This window comes from Chiroxiphia lanceolata, chromosome 5, assembly GCF_009829145.1.
Source record: "Chiroxiphia lanceolata isolate bChiLan1 chromosome 5, bChiLan1.pri, whole genome shotgun sequence".
NCBI lineage: Eukaryota > Metazoa > Chordata > Aves > Passeriformes > Pipridae > Chiroxiphia > Chiroxiphia lanceolata.
The window spans coordinates 60,171,113-60,191,701 of record NC_045641.1 but is presented as its reverse complement, the minus strand read 5'-3'; the positions used below and the strand labels follow the sequence as shown (position 1 = coordinate 60,191,701).

Sequence of the window (20,589 nt, the reverse complement as noted above, 5' to 3'; positions counted from 1 at the left end):
TGTTTGTAGTCGTTATATCCTATATTTAATCCTGTTTCTTACTCTCAGGTTTTTGTGTGTATTTTTCAGGCAGCAGCATCTGTCCAAAGTCCTTAATATTGTCTAGAACTTGTACAGCGAGTGCCACAACCAGACTAGTTGAGCAGAATGTACGCAATGAAGCGGCTCAGGGAATAAATGGAAGTGTGCCAGTCAAACAATCCCCACGTTCAGCTTCAAATCCAAAGCCACAAGGTAAGTAGTCTCAAATATTTTTGTTACAAAAGTTGTTCTTCATCTCAGACTTCTGAGAGAAACAGAGCACCTTGAAAGAACTGTGTTTGTCAGAAGGAAAACCGTAGGGTAAAAGCTTGCTATTGAAATACAAATGTTCTGTAAATGCCTTATGATTCTGTAATTTCTGACTTATTTTTCAAAAGTATTGCTGTATTTGAGCTGAGAGGTTTTGACATTATTTTTGAATTGGAGCATTTGACAGGCTGGCTTCGAGGCAGGAGTGATGGGGAGGATATTCAGGACCTCTGGAGTTCTAGCTCTGCAGGAGTTTGTGGAAAGATGGGAACTCCATGTTTGTGCAGTAAATGCTGACCAATAATGTATGTAGAGTAGAAGTAAATGTCCCTTCTTAACCTGTTTCTGTCCATAAGTATGTATCTTTTAAAAGCTGCATAGGTCAACCTATGTATATATAAATACTTTATACGTGCACATTTTATATATATATATATATATATGTATAAATATCTATATATACTTCGTATATATATATATGTATAAATATCTAGATATACTTAGTATATATAGATATAAAGACAATATAGGTATTGACTCAAACCACCACAAACCATCTTTTTTTGTGGTCTTCTTGGTAATGTTGATGATTCTGCTGAAGTTGATCGTAACAGAGTCACTGCATTCCAGAAATCTTGAATTCAAAGCTACTCTGGACTGATGTCTTTTAGAAGTGACATGCAATAGGAACTTTGTTCATCCTAGAAGTTACAAGAAAAAGAGTGAGTTTAGAAGACTAATATCATGATGCTGTTCAGGGAATTGGATTCTGAGATTCTGTTGCTGATACAACAGAAACGAGAATTACTTATAGAAAGCTAGATATGGTAGTTTGACCCTGGCTGGATGCCAGGTACCCACCAAAGCCACTCTATCACTCTCCTCTGTCCCCCTGGACAGGGCAGAGAAAATACAACAAAAGACTCATGAGCTGAGACAAGGGCAGGGAGAGATCACAAACTGATTACCATAATGGGCAAAACAGACTTGACTTGGGGATATTAATTGAATTTATTACCAATCAAAATCAGAGCAGGATAACGATAAGTAAACCAAGACTTAAAAACACCTTCCCCCCACCCTTCCCTCATTCTCGGGCTCTGACTCCTTCGCCCAGCAGCACAAGGAGACAGGAATGGAGGTTATGGTCAGTTCATCACATGTTGCTTCTGCTGCTGCTCAGGGAGAGGAGTCCTTCCCCTGCTCCAGTGTGGGGGTCCCTCCCCTGGGAGACAGTTCTCCTTGAACTTCTCCCTTGTGAGTCCTTCCCATGGGCTACAGTTCTTCACAAACTGCTCCAACGTGGGTCACTTTTCCATGGGGTGCAGTCCTTCAAGAATAGGCTGCTCCAGCATGGGTGCCCCACAGGGCCACAAGTCCTGCCAGCAAAGCTGTTCTAGCAAGGGCTTCTTTCCCCACAGGGCCCCAGGTCCTACTCCAGCACAGGCTTCCCATGGGGTCACAGCCTTCTTTTGGGCATCCACCTGCCCCAGTGTGGGTCTGCTCCATGGCTGCAGGGGGACGGCTGCTTCACCATGGTCTGCACCACGAGCTGAGCAGGAATCTCAGTTCTGGTGCCTGGAGCACCTCTTCCCCCTCCTTCTTCACTAGCCTTGGTGTCTGCAGGGTTGTTCCTCTCACATATTCTAACTCCTTTCTTCTCTGAGAGCAATTTTTTGGGGTGTCAAGAAAGTTTTGTTTACTTCAGGAGAATGAGAGAAAAATAAAGCTGTTATTTTTTGGTATAGTTCATTTTTATAGAACTTTTGCCAGTATTGTTCAGTAAACTAAGATGTTTTTGTCAGTTATATGTAAACATTACTTATCTGAGTAGCCTTTCTGCACCATTTCCTATGTCTCTGAAACAAATTCTCCACAGCAAAGTTAACAAGAGAACACGTGTTCTTCCTAAGAAAAATATTTTAGAAATCTGCTAATGGATAAATAGAAATGGGCAACCAATAAAAAGATTTTAAGCCTTTCAAAAACAAAGCCAGCACACTTATTATAAATTCTAGCCATTAGATAAATTAGGAGTTGTATATTATTGGACACCATTCATTCAAGTAGTTATGCAGCTGTTGTTGCTCTTCCATAGCCATGACTTGTGTGTTTGTCAATACTGTTTGCTCCAAATTGTGCCACAGCCAGGAATAGTGCTGTAGTCTAAGAAATGCAGCTGCGTAGATTATATTTAATAATACTGTTTTAAATAGTATTTTGTGTCTGCTTTGTTCATGGGCCTATGCCTTGCTCCATTTATTCCTATTAAATATGTGCATCAGATTGAAGTTTTATAGTATATCTTTTTTTTTGCTTTTAATTGAATTCAAGCAAACCAGAATATAATTCATGAGAGAAGTATTTGGGAGTCCAAATGATGTAAGCAGACTAGATTGCTCTAGTTTATTGGTTTAAAAGTGGTCACTATATTTTTTTTTAAAGAGCTTTTCATGCACAGGTACAGAAATATTTTTGGTTTATAGCAGTAGGAAATGTTCTTCCAAATTGTTGTTCTAGTCATGCAAATACATAATGTCCTTTCATAGTGAGAGGAAACAAGATGACAGACCTGAATTGTAATGCCAGTATATTTGATTGTGGATGGACTAACTGCAAAATGACCTTAATTTAACCTACTGGAATGCATATAATTAAAATGAGAGATATAAAAAATTACTTTGAGGTTGTGTTGCAAGTAGGGTACAGCTACCTTCAGTAAAGGTAGTTTTAGAGGAAATAGAGCTTTAATAGAGAGGAAAAAGGTCCAAAATCTTGCACTTGAAGTGAACCCTGTTTTGTCTGTACTTGGTCTCTGAGAAGTAGTTTAAATATTTGGAAAGAGTTCACTTAGGGTAGCTAGGTCAAGTGAATAAATTTCTGTGCAGAATCCAATACAAAATTCTTGCTTTTCATTTTCATTTTTTCCCCTGGCATTTCAATGAGGAAAAAAAAATCCGTCTGATACACTGGCTGTAAAGAACAATTTTTGTTCTCCAGTAATTCCTTCCATCAATTTTTGTTCCTTCCATCAACAGTTTATCAATTCATATGTCAGATTTCTGTCCTGAGTACAGTTTGGTTAGTGAAAATCCTTGCAAATTTGGAACAGAGCCTGAAACTGGCTGAAGGCCGATGAGGGAGCTAAGCAAAGAAATCAGGACTGTGGAGCAAAGCAGTCACAGTCTGTACTGGCTGTGGAACCTGATGCTTTGCCTTTGCACCAGTGCATTCTCTGACAGAGTAGACTAATCCAGACTGGAGATAGTCAGTGGAAATAGCAAAATATGCTACCAGGTTCCAAGATGAAGATGATGCATGAGAGAGGAAGCAAATTGTTAAATAATTTGAAATTTACCTGTACCTACAAATAATCGGGCAGTCATCTGAAGCTAGCAGTAGCAGAATGCATGTAGAATGACACATAAAAATTGACCTTTTTCTTTTTTAAAAAGAGAAAAGTTTCTTCTATTCCTTGCTTTTTGAACCTCTTGCTTGAGTTTTTTTATGATGCCCAGTTACTAGATACTGGGCACCGAAGCTGTTGTCTGTACCAGGCAGCTTTATTGTAGGATGCAAAATATATTGAAATGTCAACACTTCTTCAAAGCAGTGAACTGTCTTGTCAGTTCAAGACTGTGCATCAGTTGCTCATTTAAATTTTTCTAATGAGAGCTTAGCAGTTCTTATGAATCTCCTGCTGAGGCTGAAGAGGCATTTTTGTTTGGGTTGGAGATGAATTTCCACTCCAAAAGACAACCTGGTTTGTGCTACTGTGAAATGATAAGGACACAACACATTCAGCACATAGACTTCAGCAGTCAGTTTTAGCTGACTGTCTACTGTGTAGCATCAGTCCTGTCTTCCTTTCTCAGTTAATTATAATATATTCTGTGGTTTTGAAAATGTTCAGTGGCTTGGGCCTAAAAAAGCTGAGAAAACTCTTAAAAGTCTGAAAAGTAGACTGTGCTTCTCTAGCAAACTTGTACAGTTAATGGTGCATTGAACTAAAGCTGAGAGCTGTTGCTAGGTAGGCTTCACTCTCAATGGTGCTTTAAGAAACCTGTTACAAAGTCTCTTTTATCAGCAAAACTGCCAAATCCCAGATATTATCTCTGGGAAGAAGACAAATGAGAGAACAAAGTACATCCGATTAATATTGGTCATCTTTCTTAATACAGTATTGGAAGATATTTCTTCTGGTGTGATCTAAAAACATAGAAATGTGTACCTCAAAGAGAAGATGGCTTTTTCTCTCTTTCTACTGAGTCTAGGTTACTAGTTATTTCATACTGTTCTTAGAGTGTAAATCTTTGGCATCTATCCAGCTGTGCTCGTTTGATCTTCCTGAAGGTGATGAAGCATGCAAGGAGGTGATGATGGATGACTCAGCCAGGAGAGCTATAGTTGTTTGCCCCAGGAACTTTTAAGTGTATTTTCATGGAGTCAAGGCACAGTAGCATTTTTAACCATCGTGAGTTAAACACATGGATGGAGATTGAACACATGATACTTTCCAAGGGAAGAGATAAATGACCTTGTCTAATATGCTTTGGAGTCTGCAGAGGTGGTTGCACCTTTTGAACCATCTGTAGCATTAACTCCCATTTCCTTATGCATTTGTGCAAAGTTGAATGCACAACTAGGCACTGCAGCATAAATGTTGATTATGGCTAGTGGTATACAGTGCCAGCTACCTGAGTACATGGAGGGGTTTTCTTTGAGCAGAATGGGCAGTTCATGTCTCCTAATGAGCTCAAAATTCTACAGTATGGAGATGAGTATTTATAGACTCAAACAGTGCTCTGTATTATGCAGGTTACTACAATGGGCCAGTCTTTTCTTTTTTTTTTTCTTTCTCTTAAGATCCTTGCTGTATGCACATTGAAAAATAATCTGATTAAAACAAAACACTGCAGAAGTACATTGAGGGGAGAGTTAATGGAATTTATTTTCCATAATCCTGTTAACAAGGCTGACCTTACAGGAAGGTTTGAGGGTTGGGGGTTTTTCACGCTACTGATTCTTTTCTTTCCATTGATCTTGTGACTATTCTTTCTCCATTGCTTTATTCCTAAACCATACAGTAGCTACAGCAGCAGCTGATTAGGGGAAATGCTCTCTCTTAGATGCTAGTAGGAAGTAAAGCATGAAATATCTTGCATAAATGAGTTGGTATGACCATTTGGTTTGTAGTTCTCTTCTGAAGATATTACAGGGACTTTCAGTATGCGGGGTTTGCCCAGAGGTTCCTCATGCTTGCCCTACGTAAATGCTGCTAAGCTGTGGTTTTTCAGTAATAGCTGCAAAAGTGTGTGACACTTCCACAGAACGTCCTAGAATTTGATTTTTGTCCCCGTGGACCCAGTATAAAAATAACTTCCAACTAATTCCTTCTGCTTTATCAGTAGACATTAATTCCCTATGGTTCAGTAGTTTTAATATATCCTTGTGAGGATATTAACATTTTATGAGATGTACAAAAGAGTTGAAGAGATGTACGGGTCCATTACATAAGAGATTTCACAGGAATGGGAGTTATACAAAGTCCACTGCAAGAGCAAGAAGTGTTCCTACAAACTCATGTGGTGCTGGTCAGCAAATCCACTCGGTGACCCCTTTCCTGTCCATCTCCTCCCTGAGGGAATGGCAGCGCTTACACTCAATTATGTGTCCTGCTTTTTCCCGGCCTGCTCGTGTCACCTTCTTCCGCTGTCCCCTTGCCTTTGTCAGCGCAGCAAGCTATTCAGTGCTTGGACAATTATCTGATGCTCATTGGCCTAATTCTGCCAGACCTTCTCTGAACTCCCTGAGAAGAGGGAACGTAGGGAAAGCTACTCCACTGCACTGCAGCTGTGGCTGAGCAATTGCATGCGGCTTCTCAGGAGGGACTTTGGTTACTACAGATACTGAAGCAGTTACACAATTTAATAGTCTGCTTGTTTCAGGGTTGCATTGTGACTATTTCAAAAGTGATTGAGTCATCTTTCTGTGCTGCATCCTCTCCAAACTTGCTTTTCTTGCTTGTGTTAATAAATATAAAACTTCCAAGAACCAAGTATGCACATATGTACAGCAAAAGCATCTGATCTACAGTAATTGTCTTCCTTCTCCCTCTGATTATTTAATTTATCTGCATTTGTAGTTGATATGATTGAAGTCTAAAGCTTTTTGTGGTAAATTCGTTTCTTTATAGAGTCTCTCATGGTACTTTTCAGACTGCAGCAATCACTACAATCCCACTTAAGTGCAATTAGGTTCTTGGAAACACAGACAAATATTACCTCCTATAAATTTAACGTAAGGTAGAGATGGAAAATTGCCCTTAAACTGCAAGAAACACTTGATTATCATAGTCTATGATTAGTATATTTGCAAGAATTTTTTCAACACTCCTTTCAGTTGTCAGTTGATGGGAGGTAAGCTCATTCCTGTGGTGCATGGATTTTCCAGGGTAAGTTAGTAAGCTATCCTAAAGCCAGCGATGCGAAGAACATGGCTTTTTCACATCCATCTGTTCTGTACCCTGTACTGATGCCTTTTTTTTTTTTTCTACCATGAGAATGGCACATGATTCCTAATGCCAATTCCTGTCCTCTTTCCCTTCATGGTTGTTCCCTGGCAGGTCTTTGTAGTTGCTGGAGGGCCAGTGCCCGTGGCATGCTGGAATGGGGTGTCTGTGGAGCAGTGGCCAAGCCCCTGGGGCCACTGGTTCTACTGGCAGGGCATTACCTACTCTTGCCAATTTATGCCTGCCTTTTAATAAATCTTTTTTCAATTTCATATCAAATGGTTTCACTTCCATCACAGTATGTTTTGGGAATATGTGTGGGATTCAACAGAGTTGTGGTTTTGGGAATTAAGGACCTTTCCATTAAGTTTCTCTTCTTGATGGAGCTGGATGTGCATTACTCCAATAGTGGAACACATTTGGGCCCAGTTTGTGATGTGCTTTTGCTGCCCACAAATGCTGCATAGTTGCTTAAAGGGATAAAAGTTAATTTAAAGATCTTTGGTACATGTGACTTTAGTTGTTTTATGTGTCACCTTGTCTTTTGTGCTCTAGTCACTGCTTTATTAAACAGTGGCTGGTCATTAACAATCTAATTAGAAGGACTTATGGAAAGGATGAGGAAAAAGCAAGAAAAATAAAAAGTATTTTCAGGGGGGAAGTTTTTCAGCAATATAATTAGACAAAGGTTCAGTGAGTAAAGGAAGTTTAAAGCTGAAGGCAAATACCTTTTCCATTGACAATTATTACTGAGGTCACAAGGGATAAGGTAAAGAATGAGAGCACCGGAATTTTGGGGCAGCAATTTAAATCTCTGTCTTGAGCTTCACAGTACAGCTAGGTCCTTTGGGCTCAATTCTTTTTTATTATAAAGCCTGCATTTATGGAGGCCACTTACGTATTTACTACAATACACTATAAAACCAAACAAACTAGAAAAATTCTTAGTTTTCTAACTTGTCAAAGTAGCATATGGTTCACATTTTAGTCAGGAAATGTAATAAGATCCTCAATACCAAACAGTGTATAAAGGACTATATGAAGTCCCTGTATTCATAAAGCAGCTTTAATGTTAATTAAAGCCATGAGCATCTCTTTTTCATTACTGCAGTAGGTTCTTATGCAAAAGTCTCATATGTGAGAGTAACCTGGTCTCGTAGAAGGTGTCCCTGCCCATGGCAGGGGGTTTGCAACTAGATGATCTTTAAGGTCCCTTCCAATCCAAACCATTCTGTGATTCTGTATTCTGGCAGCTCAAAGAAACATGAGTGATTGATTGTTGTTGTTGTTGTTTGCAGTGCCTCCAAAGCCAATTCATCTGCAGAAGGCAACGTACCAAACCCCCAGGCATAAAGCTTTAGCAAATCACAAACCAAGGATGGAGGAAGAGGCGCCCGCTGCTGTTTCCAGTGTTGCAAGGGAGAAGTCCAGTAAAGTGTCAGATCTCATCCATCGTTTTGAGGGAGGCAGGTATGTAAGAGAATTTCAATTAGCTTGTAACTCTGTTTGTTGTGTGTGGATTGTTGGAACTTGAAGGTGTGAGGAAGAACATTGGTACCACAGTAGTGCTCACATCCATCCCTGCCAGAGGACTTGGTGGCAAAACTGCACATGTTTTGAAATGGTGAGAGCCAACTGTGTATTTGGCCTGTACCAGATGTGCTCACTCATGAGGTGCTAGCCTTAATTTTTCTTTTTAAAAAAAAAAGGAAACAAACAAACTTTTAGCATTTTTAAAGCGTCCCAAAAAATGGTAGGGATTTGAAATAAGTGCTGGGTTTAGAATGAAACATTGCAGCTAATATTAAATTCTTCTGGTTTTGCAGAAAATAAATCTTTTATAAGCAAATAGAAAACCCTGAAATCCTGATTTTCATTTTACACTGTTTTAACCTCTTAGATCATTCATGTGAAGAGGGTGATGTCTACGAGTTATTTGTATTGATATGACATACATTCTCTGAATGGTTTCCTTTGTAGTACTTGGTGATTTTGGAATAGCTCAGTGTTCTGGAGTTTTGATACTGCATTTTACAGAAAACATTTGGAACTGTGGGAAACATAAACCACGGTGAATAATGCTTGCACAAAATAGTGTTACTTGTGTGTCTTTAATTAGATGTACATGATGCATCTTTAGTAAGATGTATTATAAGCTCTGAAACAGAAGGTTTGAAAGGAATCTGCTCTGTATAAAGAGAGTGACTTTCCAGAAAGCCCATGACAGAGGAACAGCTCAAGGAGCAGTCCAGTGCCAGTTGAGTACTGCAAGTTTTGGATGTGGTTTTCTCATTTTTCCTTGGGATACTGGTGTTCTGAAGGAATGCCCCCTGTGAGAATGAATGCATGATGTACAATAGAACATAAGCTTCTGAGGAGCCAGACTATTAAGACTTCCATTGAAAGAATTTCCCCTCAAGATGGGTGAAATTTAATCCTTTATATGGAAGCAGCTGAGCATTGTAAAAGTATCTTTGTCCATTGGAATAGAAGTCATTTCAGAGCTTCATCTGCAAGAAACTTCTGTCATTAGGCAAAGACTTAATTGCACTTGATCATGGCAGGAGCTTAGAGATTGGAAAAAGAGACTACTACAGCACTGGAAGTCCGTGAATTCTTACAGCACAAGTCTCTAGTCCTGTTACCACTTTGTTTCCTAGTCTTCCTCCTAAGTTTTTTAAATAGTGCAGTATTCTTAGAAAAACAATTTTATCCTTTCTGAAAGGAAACTCCTCAGGTACATTGTGTCCTACACTACTGAGCCCTACATTCCTTCCTGCTAGACGTGCCTGCTGTATTGTAAAGTAACTTTTTCAATATTATGCAATAAAAGGAAACTATAAAGAAAGCAAGGAAAACTTTCTTGTCCATAGACCTTTAAAAGTAGGGACATTTTGAGAACTATGGGAAGTTGAGTTGCTTTTGGGCAACATCGTTCATTAGGCACACCCAGTAATATCTGTCTAATGACTAAATTCTCCTCAAGAATATGATCTCTGCTTATGAGAAACTTCCATAATTAGAATGCTGAGTTCTGGAATATCCTGCTTTGACAGTGGAGGCAATCCCTGTTTTTCGAATGAGCTCAACTCACAAAATGTATCTTCTGTGAAGTTGGAACTTCAGTTTTAATTAGTGGTCTTGAAATGGCTAGGTAGCATATTCATGAACTACAAACTGTGATTGTCAGTTATGATAACTTATTTTCATTAGTCTGTACAGACCACAAACATGTAGGCATGACAGAAAGTTAATTAAACCTTTTTGCTCTGTGAAGACAATGGAAAAATGTGAATTAATTTTGTCCTGCAATTAAGCTTACTGGATAAAAAAAAGGCATAATCTTTACACAACTAAAGAAAAACTGATTTAATTTTTTTGTTATATGATGGAAAAAGGTAAAGCTAATGTAAGTTATTTTGTGAGTTCTGTATGTCAAAATGCAGAATGTGTTTGCAATATTTGTGTAAACTGTGCTAAAAATAAGGAGTAAACATACAGTTTGTAAGCAGTTCTCATCTCTCCAGAAGATGGAGATCCATACTAGGAACAATGTGTTAGAGGACAGTTATGATACTTTATAGCAAGTTGAATGTGGCTTGTTAAATGTACTTCAGGTTCCAGTGACTTTTTTTCCCTGACTTATAATGAATCCAAATGCTTTTACAGAGCAGAGTAGCATTTATGTTGGCCTAAAAGTCAAAGGGATAGTGAAAGGTATGAACAAAGGATAATGTGTTTAAAGCAGAGATAAAGTATGGAGGAAAAAGACTTTCAGAAAAGATGCAGCATGATGGAAGGACACTGCTAAATAAGGAAGCAGGGGAAGAAATGGAATAAAAATTTAAAGCTCCTCCTGTAATCTGCTGAACTAAGGAAAGGGATGCTTAAATGTTCTTGGACACATTTAATTCATTTTTTATAATTAAAGAGCAATCAGGGAATAGGCTATTTGTTACTTTAAGCAGTGGACTGGGACTTGGGACACCACGGGTCTTGCTCCATTTCCGCCAGTAATTTCTGGAACACTTTGGACCAGTTGCTTCATCCATCGGTTTCTGGATTACCTTGTCTGTTACGTGGAGCTAATAATAGAATCAGGTTGCAAAAGATCATAGAATCCAACTGTTAACCCAGCACTGCCAAGCCCACCACTAAACCACATCCTTGAGTGCCACATTTACATGTCTTTTAAATACCTCCAGGGATGGTGACTCAAAGTCTTCCCTGGGCAGCCTGTTCCAATGCCTGACAACATTTTCAATGGAGAAATTTTTCCTGATTTCCAATCTAAATCTCCCCCACAAATGAGATTCAAGACACATGAGGATGCAATGGATCGGTATGAATGGCACTCTGGGTTTCTAGTAAGAGATGCGTGTTTGTGTGTCGTTCAGTGCATTCCAGGTCTCAGTGGCCTGAACTTCCTAATATTAACACAGGAAAAAAAATGGTTTGGGAGGAATTGGTTATATGGTGCAACTCTCCTACTTACCATACCAGGATGTTTTATAAGTCCACGTTTAACTCTTCTCTCATCGATGCTTTTTTTTGTTCGGTGTTTTTAGCTCGTTGAATCCAAGTGATTTGAAGAAAGATTCCTCTGTTCTCCACCTTACTAAATCTCAAGGAAGATATGGGTCAACATCATCACCTCAGCCCAAACTCCCCTCCCAGCACTCACTACAAAAACAGGGAAACAATAATACTGACAAAACTCAGGTTGCACAGCTACACACAGCCAACGGAGTAGTAGCACAAGACCAGCTGGAGGATGAGGACAGGAGATTATCAGATCGTGGCTCTGCTGTGTCCACTCCAGTTCCAGATGATGTCATTGACAGCAGCTTGATAAATGGGGAAGGAGAAAGTACTTGCAGGGAGTCATTGCAAAGTGTGACTACCTGTGAAGAACAGATGCTTAACAGCTGCTACAGAACTCCAAGCAGTGATACACTGCTCCCATCTGAAAATGAAACTCCAGAAATTAATACTAATGTGAAAGAAGAACCAGCTGAGGAAATCAGTAAACAAGATCAACCTGTAGAAACAAAGGTAAAAAGAGAAATTGTTTCATTCCTGATATATCATTACTTTGTGTATTTTCTCTTGGTTTTTATTTACAAAACCAGTCAGACAGTTGAAACTCTTTTGGTTATTTTTCCTCTGAAAAAAAAAGATGGGAAAAAAAGTTTTGCTGGCCTCTTCCCACCTCCTGCCCTCCTTTGCTCTTTCCCTGTTAGCTATCTAAAGTTTAAAAAACAAGTGAAACTGAAATATGTGGACATGTTTGACCCTATGCTTCAGCTGTGCCAGACTATGAGGGACACGTGTTAGCGGTGTATATAAAATAAAATTTCACTTGTAGTAAACTGCAATGACAGAGCTTCAGGCAGGACTGTTGTGTGAATCCATGATTTGGATGTAGCTGTCAAGTCAAAGCTTGAAAGGCAGTGGCAGTCTGCTATCTATCAGCTAGATGCAATGTTCAGAGTATACTAAATATATAGCAAGGAGAACTTATATCTGATGAATTTGAACTTCCTTGTAAGGAAGGTTTTAAATACTTTAGAGCGGTAAGTGGGTGGAAGAAAATCTGTCTTGGGAAACTAATTGCTGAAAAACTGTGCATATTTCCACTTACAAAAGTTTGCTTATGCAGTTTTCCTTCTTGTACTGAAGCAGTGAATGTGATTAACAGCTCTGGTCCAGCTGTGCCCTGTGTGACTCATGGCAGGGGGAGCTTGGCAGACCCTCCTGGTCTTCCTCTTCACCACAGAGCCAAACAGCTGAGTGCTGATAAAGCTCCTCACTGCTGTCAGGAGTACACCTGCATCAGTTAACTACAGACCTCTCCAAGCCCTGGAGTTTGGTTAGCTAAGGGTCATGTACATACATGCTTGAAGGCAAATTCTGCGAATGGGAAAGGTGGGTCTCAAATTCTCATGCATTATAGGATGAAATATCCTCGGCAATGACAAGAAGGTGCTGGGTTGTGTGGGTTTTCTTGTTTGTTTTAGAGGTTGTTTTTTTCCTGTAATGAATGAATGCTATGATTCCCATCTAAGCATAAGCCTGGTCATAGTCCAAGGCACCTTTAGCCTGCCACACCTCTCATTATGTTTCTATCTCCTGTTCGGTAGTGCCTGTTTCCCCTCTCTGTGCCCATGAAGTGCTGAATTCTCAGTGGGCAACACTGTTAAGCTTGAATCCAAGTCATGTGGTGAGGTGCTGGCAGCATTTTCAGGAAAAAGCTGAAATGAGAAGCAGTTCTGTTATAAAGTTAAGGAAGGAACTGGGCAAATGCTAATGGCAGAAATCTCATTAAAATCTGTCTTTGAGCTGCTGGAACTGACACGTGATCTCTCTTATATTGACAAAGTCAACTTGTGAAGTGTAATGCAACTGTTACTAGATGTATTGTTCACTGGTGCTTGAAGGGTAAAAAACCAGAACAAGCCAAACCCATGCAGGATGACTTTTGAGTCTGCATTGGTGTAGAACTGAATCTATATAATTGAGCTGGGTCACAACAGCGCTTCCTGAAATGCCAGCTTACTTGTGCAACAAGGGCATCCCCTTTAGTCTAGTGAGGTTAAGAAGCCTGTCTGCCACAGAACGATCTAAGGGCCACCCTCTCCAGAATCAAACACTGATTTAGTTTGTATTAATGCAGCCTATAGATGGAAATCAGCCCCGTGGTGGTCTAAGTAGCTGCTGCCGTGCTGTCTGGACTAGGGAAAGGGTGATGAGCAACAGACTTCTGGTGGAGCTTTAAGCTGTTTCTGCATCCAAGCAGGCATTGGTAAGAAGTAAGAGCATTAGACAATCTGTGATTTTGCTAAGAGCCCACTTAGTCATTACAGAATATTAAAACTGGGATGCAGTCCAGTTGAAGTTGCACTGCACAGGCTAACAGCAGTCTTCTGCCTTTTTTAATTAAGAAAGTGTAGGTCCAATTGAGTAAAAGCAACAGGAGCAGATGCACGTGAGTCATAGTCAAACTTTAAATTATGCATCTGATATATGTATTTTGGTACTGATGCAAAGTATCTTGTCTCTTGAATGCCATATTTCTTAATTCAGGGAAGAGAAGAGAGTGGTGGTCTCTCTTTGTAAATATGTATGTGTACAGCAGAAGTGATCTGAAGTCCACTGCTAGAAGGGGTGAATCAAATCGGGAAATGGTGCAAAACCAGAGCAGAGATTACTTTTTGGACTTGGAAAAGAAGACTTATTTTGAAATAGTGGTGTTCTTACAATTGTTTTTCTCCCTCTTATCACTGTAGATCTGACTAAAGACAGATTACTGCAGGTTATGGAAAAGTTGAGCAAGACTTAGTAAAGTTGACAGTGATCTGAAATGTCTTCCCCAAAAGACCAGAGTAGAATATGCTTTATTTCTCTTACTTGCTGAATTAGCTTGAAAGTAATGAAACAGAAGTATAACAAGCAGAAAGACAATTAAAAGTGAAAAGTTTCCTGCCTTGCAGCAGAAACACCTCCTGTCATAAACTTTGATTTGTCTAAACTGCGGAGGCTGAATAGTACAAGAACATCCCAGTCAATTAACTTCCTTGAATAACAACATGTGGGAAATCTGCTGCCAGTGCTAAGTGAAGACAAGAGGACAAATGTTTCAGTGTTTGTTGTGAGACTGGAAGGAAATAGGCATATAGACTGCCTGCATGCCACAGATGGAAAAGAATCCACTGTACATCCTTAACAAAGTCCTCATATGATGTCTTCTTTTAATGACAGTGCTGGGGACTCTGATGTTTCGAATGCAAAACCTGGTGGAGATCCTCTATTTCTAAATGTAAGGCGAAGTTTTGATTTAAATAGGGTGAAATTTTTGTTGCAAAGTTAACTTTCTGCCAAGAAATGTTTTACTGTTGAAACACTTGAGAGGTTCTACCAACTTCTTGATTCTACAATTTTTTTGGTCTTCTTTAGCAACAGTGATTTGGACAAAGCTCCTTAGCTCCAATGCCCAATAGAAATGCATAAATCGTCTTGTGAATAGATGCTTCTTTAGGGATACCAGGATCTTTACTGCATTGTTGGTTGCTACGCAAGAAGCAAGCAAGAAACAAGCACAATGTAAATTAAATTATATTTGTTCATACTTTACATCTCTCACCCTGTCTATGTTGCTTAATATAGTCCATCAAAGCCCTTGGGGCAAGGTCTATACCTGAATAAGAGTGAATCATGTACAGCATCACTGTCATGCTGGTAGGTATAGTTTTCTTGACAGAAGATGGCTCCTCTTTGGTTTGGATGTTAAGTTATGCCTGTATTGGAATTAAGGCTTACATAAAAGCTGCTTTAAATCAGCAACATTTTTTTCAAGTTCAGGACAATTGAAAAACAATATTAGGAAATGAGAACAAAAAGTTCATACTTTCAACAGCACTTTTCATACCTCTTGTTTATTTCAGTTAAAAATTACTTGATTTAATTTCTGAAGCATCCACAATAATGTAATGATTCTGATGTGCAGCTTTGTACTAAAGAATATCTAACTAGACCCAGCTGAAATATTTACTGTAAGCGTCTGTATAGAGATGCAAGTTTGCAGTTCCTCCTCATGCACCTGTTGCTATTTTATGCTTCTCATATCAGCAGTTGAAATCATGTACCTCTGTACAGCACACTAACCATTTCTGCTTGGTTTCATATGTGGAGTTGCCATGTGTTACAGATTGTCACAGAAGTTTGAAATGTTCCCTGAAATAATTGAGAAGTTGCCTTCCCACCCCCCACCCTGAGAACTTCTTAAAAGAAAAGTAGTATGGTTTTGTGGTATTTTTGCACTGATCTAACCCTATAGGTGGGTGGTTTTGTTCTGGAATAAGAACATACCACTGTGATTAAAAGATAACTCATCCATGGCGTGCAGTTTTCCCCGCACAGAAGATCCCTGTACCAGGTACTGCAATTGTAGAAAGGAGGCTGAGATTCAAGAATTAGAAAGACGTGTAAGGTTGATACTGAGAGGATTGGAAAGCTGGGGTCAGCTCATTTTATGTGGTATTTTTGTGTCTGTTATGCATGATTTTTCCTCTTTTAGTTAGTTCAAGTTCTTCTGAAAACTCTGGATTGGTTCTGTAGCAGTGCTTAGGGAGACAGTGGGGTTCTGGGGTGAGAAAAAGGAAATTAAATTGCTGAGGAACCAGTAGCCTCCGTGGTTTTGTGCTTCAAGTCCACATGTGAAATCCTTTTTAAAGGGCTGCATTAAACAGCAAGCTGTAGCTGTAATAGCTAATCCTCCAGCTCCCTGCAACGTCTCTTGACAGCACTTAAAATGCTGTTCTGTAGGTTACTGTGGTTGCTATGCTGATTTAAACAGATTTAATAAACAGCTTTGAAGTCACTATCGAAAGCCTGTATTTAGGAAGGAGGTTTACCATGCAGCAGCATGACCATTAACACTGCAGATTAGAACTGAACTGTGTTGAAATTTGGAATATTTATAGAATACTGAAAAGAGGAAAATAGCCACTGGAGTCCCTGAAATGTAAGATTGTACCTTATTATTCAGTATTCCACAAACTGTCTTTATCGATGTACTTGCAAATGTTTATCACACTCTTGTGGAAAGCAGTGTGCAGTTTGAAATCAGAAATCACTCTTCCAAGCTCTCCTCTCTATTTTTCTTATGAAGACTTTCTATGGTTTGCCTAGAAATCACCACTTTCCCAAAAGCACTTTGATAAGACTGCCATTTACTTAGGAAAAACTTGGACATCATTAAATGTGAACAGACTAGCATGAGATCTGGAGAAAGAATATTGTAGTGGAAGTGTCATTTTGTTGAATCTGACACTTGCAGGCTTGAGGCATTTCCCTAATGCTTTAATGTTGTAGAAGCCTGTGCTTTCACTGTTTGTTTTGAAGTAATTTTGCCTAGCAACTTATAATTATATATTCTAACATATTTAGTTTAATATCAAAATTTGAATGAATGTTTTAAGTTTCTGTTCAGCAAAAGAATCAGAAATATATTTTGTAGAATCATAGAATAAAAGGCTTTAAAATGAAGACTTCCCTTAAGATGCTAAAATGGCTTCTGTAAAGACTTAATGAAGGAGCCCTCTAATTACAGTCAACACTTATTCAGCAATGAGTCTACTGATGAACATAAAGCATTCTGTATGGTATTTTTCAATAATTCTGTGCAAAGAACATACAGTTCAAACAACTTTTGAAATGGGGGTGGGGGTGAACACTGAGTACTCCCATCTGTTCCCTCTCACTCTGCAAATCAGTTCTTCCAGCTCTGAAAGGTCAGTGGTACTCGATTACCAGGATATGAGCTGATCTGTTAAGTAGGGAGTTGGTGCTTTGGCAAAGATCCCTATACAAACTGGGAAATACTAAATCTTTTAGGCTTTGAATTTTGCTCCACGATTTTTGTCATTCTCTGACATTTGTACTGGTTGATTAAACTGCTGGAAAGTTTGTGTTTTTCAAAATTGGTGTCCTCTTCACAACTGTGAGGTAATCATAAGTCTTTTCAATTTTCTTTTACTACTAAATTATGTTTTCCTTAAGTCCCTAAGAGCTGCTCTTATTTTCTTGCAGGAGACAGATGAACAGAAACGCCACAAAATTGCCAGTGAACTTCTGCAAACAGAAAAAGCCTACGTTAGCCGACTTGACCTCCTAGATGGGGTACATTTTTGTTGAATTTGCTTTTATTGTGTTGCCTTGAATTCACTCAAATGGCTATGCATAAGTGTGGATATAAATTACGTAAGATGTGGTATGTTTTTCACATTTTGCGGATTTTCCAGTCAGTTATTTGCTCTTGCCACATGACTTTGCCTGTGCTTCTATTTTAAGAACACTACATTTTTAAAAAGTATTAAAATTTTCTGGATATTAATGCAAAATGTTCTCTGTGTGTAGATGTCACTATAAGCAATAGTATTACATGCTGATAACCCTTCCAAAAAGAGGATGGATAACCATGTCTTGGTTTATTATGATTTGGAGGAGTATAATTTTATAATGCTGAAATCACCCATTCACTGGAAAATTACTAAATCCTTCGAATTTGAACCACCCTGTCAGAATTTTTCTTTAGTGCTAAAGAACGTAAGTTGATCGTTCCAAATGGTACATCCTCTCTTTTTCTACTATATGTTTTGAGTAAGTCATACTGAGTGAACAGAAATTCCTCTCTCTGCAAGGAAAGGGTTGGACTCTTATGCTTTGTAGAATCTAACTGATCTTTCTTAAATGCTAAAGTCTGTAGTTCTTGAGTATTTTTCTTTCCAAGAAAAATTCTTTTCTTTTCTTTACTTGCTCGCATAAACAAAACACATATGCATTTTACCTGGATACCTCTAGCTTTGCATTGTCTTATTCCATGATATTTTTCACAGAAACCACTGCTTAAATTTCTCAGGTCCAGTTCATAAGCCTTGTATAAGCAGTCGATGAAAAGCAAAAAGCCTCAACTTGTACAATAATTGTTCAGGCTGCTTAGGGATCTAAGTGATTGTCCCCATGAAAGTGGATTGACATAGCAGATCCACGTTGTGATGGATATATGGCGACTTTTAAAAGCCAAAGTATTGCAGAAAAAAAAAAATCTTTGATTTAGAGAAGTCTAAAAATAAAAAAGAACAGTGTTTACTTTGTTCACAGATTTTTCTGATGGGTAATGTACAATTATTTCCCTTGATACCTTCATAAGTGCATTACTCCTATGCCTGCTTTCCAAATATTAACTAGATGGAGTTCTGAAAAATGAGTTTCAAACACAGCTGCTCAACTGTTGCTAATGAGAGGAAAGCAGAAGACTGGGAAGGGACTGTTATATTTCTAAACTTGGTTAAAAAGTTGTGTAATCTTTATGGTCTTCAAAGTAGCTTGTCAAAATTTAACTACCTGTCCTCTCAGAGATGCAGCAAATTGAGCATATTTTAAAGTATGTGTGGAAGTGTATGGCTTTTTCCTTTTAAGACACTTCTGCTGTCTCAGTTTGTGTGATCAAAATTCCTGTCTTCAGACTCTTTTGCAAGTCCTTACCCAAACTTCTGAAACCCTTTCTAGGGAGATGCAGTCTGTTCAAGCATGGGAGGAGGAGATAGAGGGACAACAACTCCCCATAAGTACTTTTTTTTGATGTGCATATTAACAGATGCACAAGTCTCCAGCCATTTTGTAGCTTTGTCTAGTCAGGCAGAGCTCACTGATGGGGAAAGAATATATGGGTTTTTCTTAAAGAAACATAGCAGACTATATAGAACTGGGCTCCTTCTAATATAATACTCTAAATAGTATGAGGGTACCACTCATAGTCAGCCAGCTACTTTGATTTCAAAAGGATAAGGGGATAGAGCATACAACAACAGTGATCAAACATCATGATCAGACAGCATGCTGATTGAAAAGAAAGGAAGAGTGGAAAATGTGACTGGAAGACTGGGAAAGCTGAGATGATCTAGCTGTTAAAACAGACAGGATGTCTGGAGTTGATCCAAAATAGTACTACTTCAGTTTGGCTTCCCTTATGTCTGCTCTGCCTGCAGTGCTCTCCTGGCTTACGAGAAAGAAAGTGGTGTGTGAGGGGAGGAGAAGCTTTTCCCTTCTGGTGAAGGAAAGACAATAAATGAGTTCATCATTACCTGTCTATTACTGAAATATTAATGTTGCCTCAGTTGTAGCAGGAGGGGTGGATATGTGGTCTTCCATTGATTAAATATAATAGGCTCTTTTTCTGTATTGCAGGTATTCTATTCCAGACTCCTTGAGGAAGCCAACAGAGGTTCGTTTCCACCTGAAGTGATTAATAAAATATTTTCTAATATTTCGTCAATAAATGCCTTCCACAGTAAATTCTTACTTCCAGAACTTGAAAAAAGAATGCAAGAATGGTAAGAGGCAATTCACTGGTTAAATATGCTACTAAAACTGTGTCTGTAGCAACTCTGTTGCAGGGTTGAGGTAGGGAAGGTACCTTCATAATTAAGTGCTCCAGGCCCAGGAAGTACTGTGGGTAGGAGAACAGCTGCTCTTCCACTCTTCATCAGGATCTGACTCAGCAGAGGACTTGAATCATTTGCTCAAAATAAAGGACATGTATCTCACTGAAGCCAGTGAGATTACTCATGATCAAATGCCTTGCTAAATTAGGGGTTCAGACTAAAATTATTTGCTACCTGGTGAATTCATTGTACAGAATACAAAGTTGAGATAAATAACACATATGTGATTTATGCTAACATTGAAGCACAGTAACCTTTGTCATTACTGCTTTCTGTAATAAGATGGGATACATTTAAAAAGAAATTACAAATATTGTTTCATCCAGTTGTTTTGCCTTAGCAGCTCTTTGGCTCCTTTTCCATCTTACTTAGAATTTATTATGAGGGATTCAGGTGTTTGTCCATATATAATTTCTAGTTACACTTCCATAAAACTTCTTTATTGTCAAAAAACCCACACTAAAAATGTTTTTGTGACATATATGAAAATCTCAGACCATACAGTGGTGCTTTAGACAGCAACTGTATGTGTTCTGACTCTCTAAGGTGATCCTCCTTTAAAATGTTGATTCTTTAAAATAGAACAGTTACCATGCACAAACACATGGTAGCTCTGTATAGTCTATAATGGAAGAAAGTAAATAAAATACAGTCATTGTGAAATATAGGAAAGCTTACAGCTTATGTTGCAGAGTGACTATGTGAGGTAAGCCAAACCTTTACTTTTAATCAATTAAAAAAATCTGACAGGAAATACAAATGCCTGGATTTTAACAGAGTGCA

At 38.7% G+C, this 20,589-nt stretch overlaps 1 protein-coding gene across 4 annotated transcripts in view; it reads left to right on the top strand.

Annotated features, from left to right (window-relative positions):
• The window catches only part of FGD4 (FYVE, RhoGEF and PH domain containing 4), a 66,272-nt gene that overhangs the window by 28,311 nt on the left and 17,372 nt on the right, over positions 1-20,589 (top strand). For all 4 annotated transcript variants that reach the window (XM_032689237.1, XM_032689235.1, XM_032689236.1 and 1 more), the window contains exons 2-6: positions 70-234; positions 8,101-8,272; positions 11,371-11,857; positions 17,393-17,482; positions 19,550-19,695. In XM_032689237.1, the coding sequence (XP_032545128.1) occupies positions 8,181-8,272; positions 11,371-11,857; positions 17,393-17,482; positions 19,550-19,695 (815 nt within the window). In that variant the 5' untranslated portion in view covers positions 70-234; positions 8,101-8,180. The remainder of the gene's footprint in view (positions 1-69; positions 235-8,100; positions 8,273-11,370; positions 11,858-17,392; positions 17,483-19,549; positions 19,696-20,589) is intronic.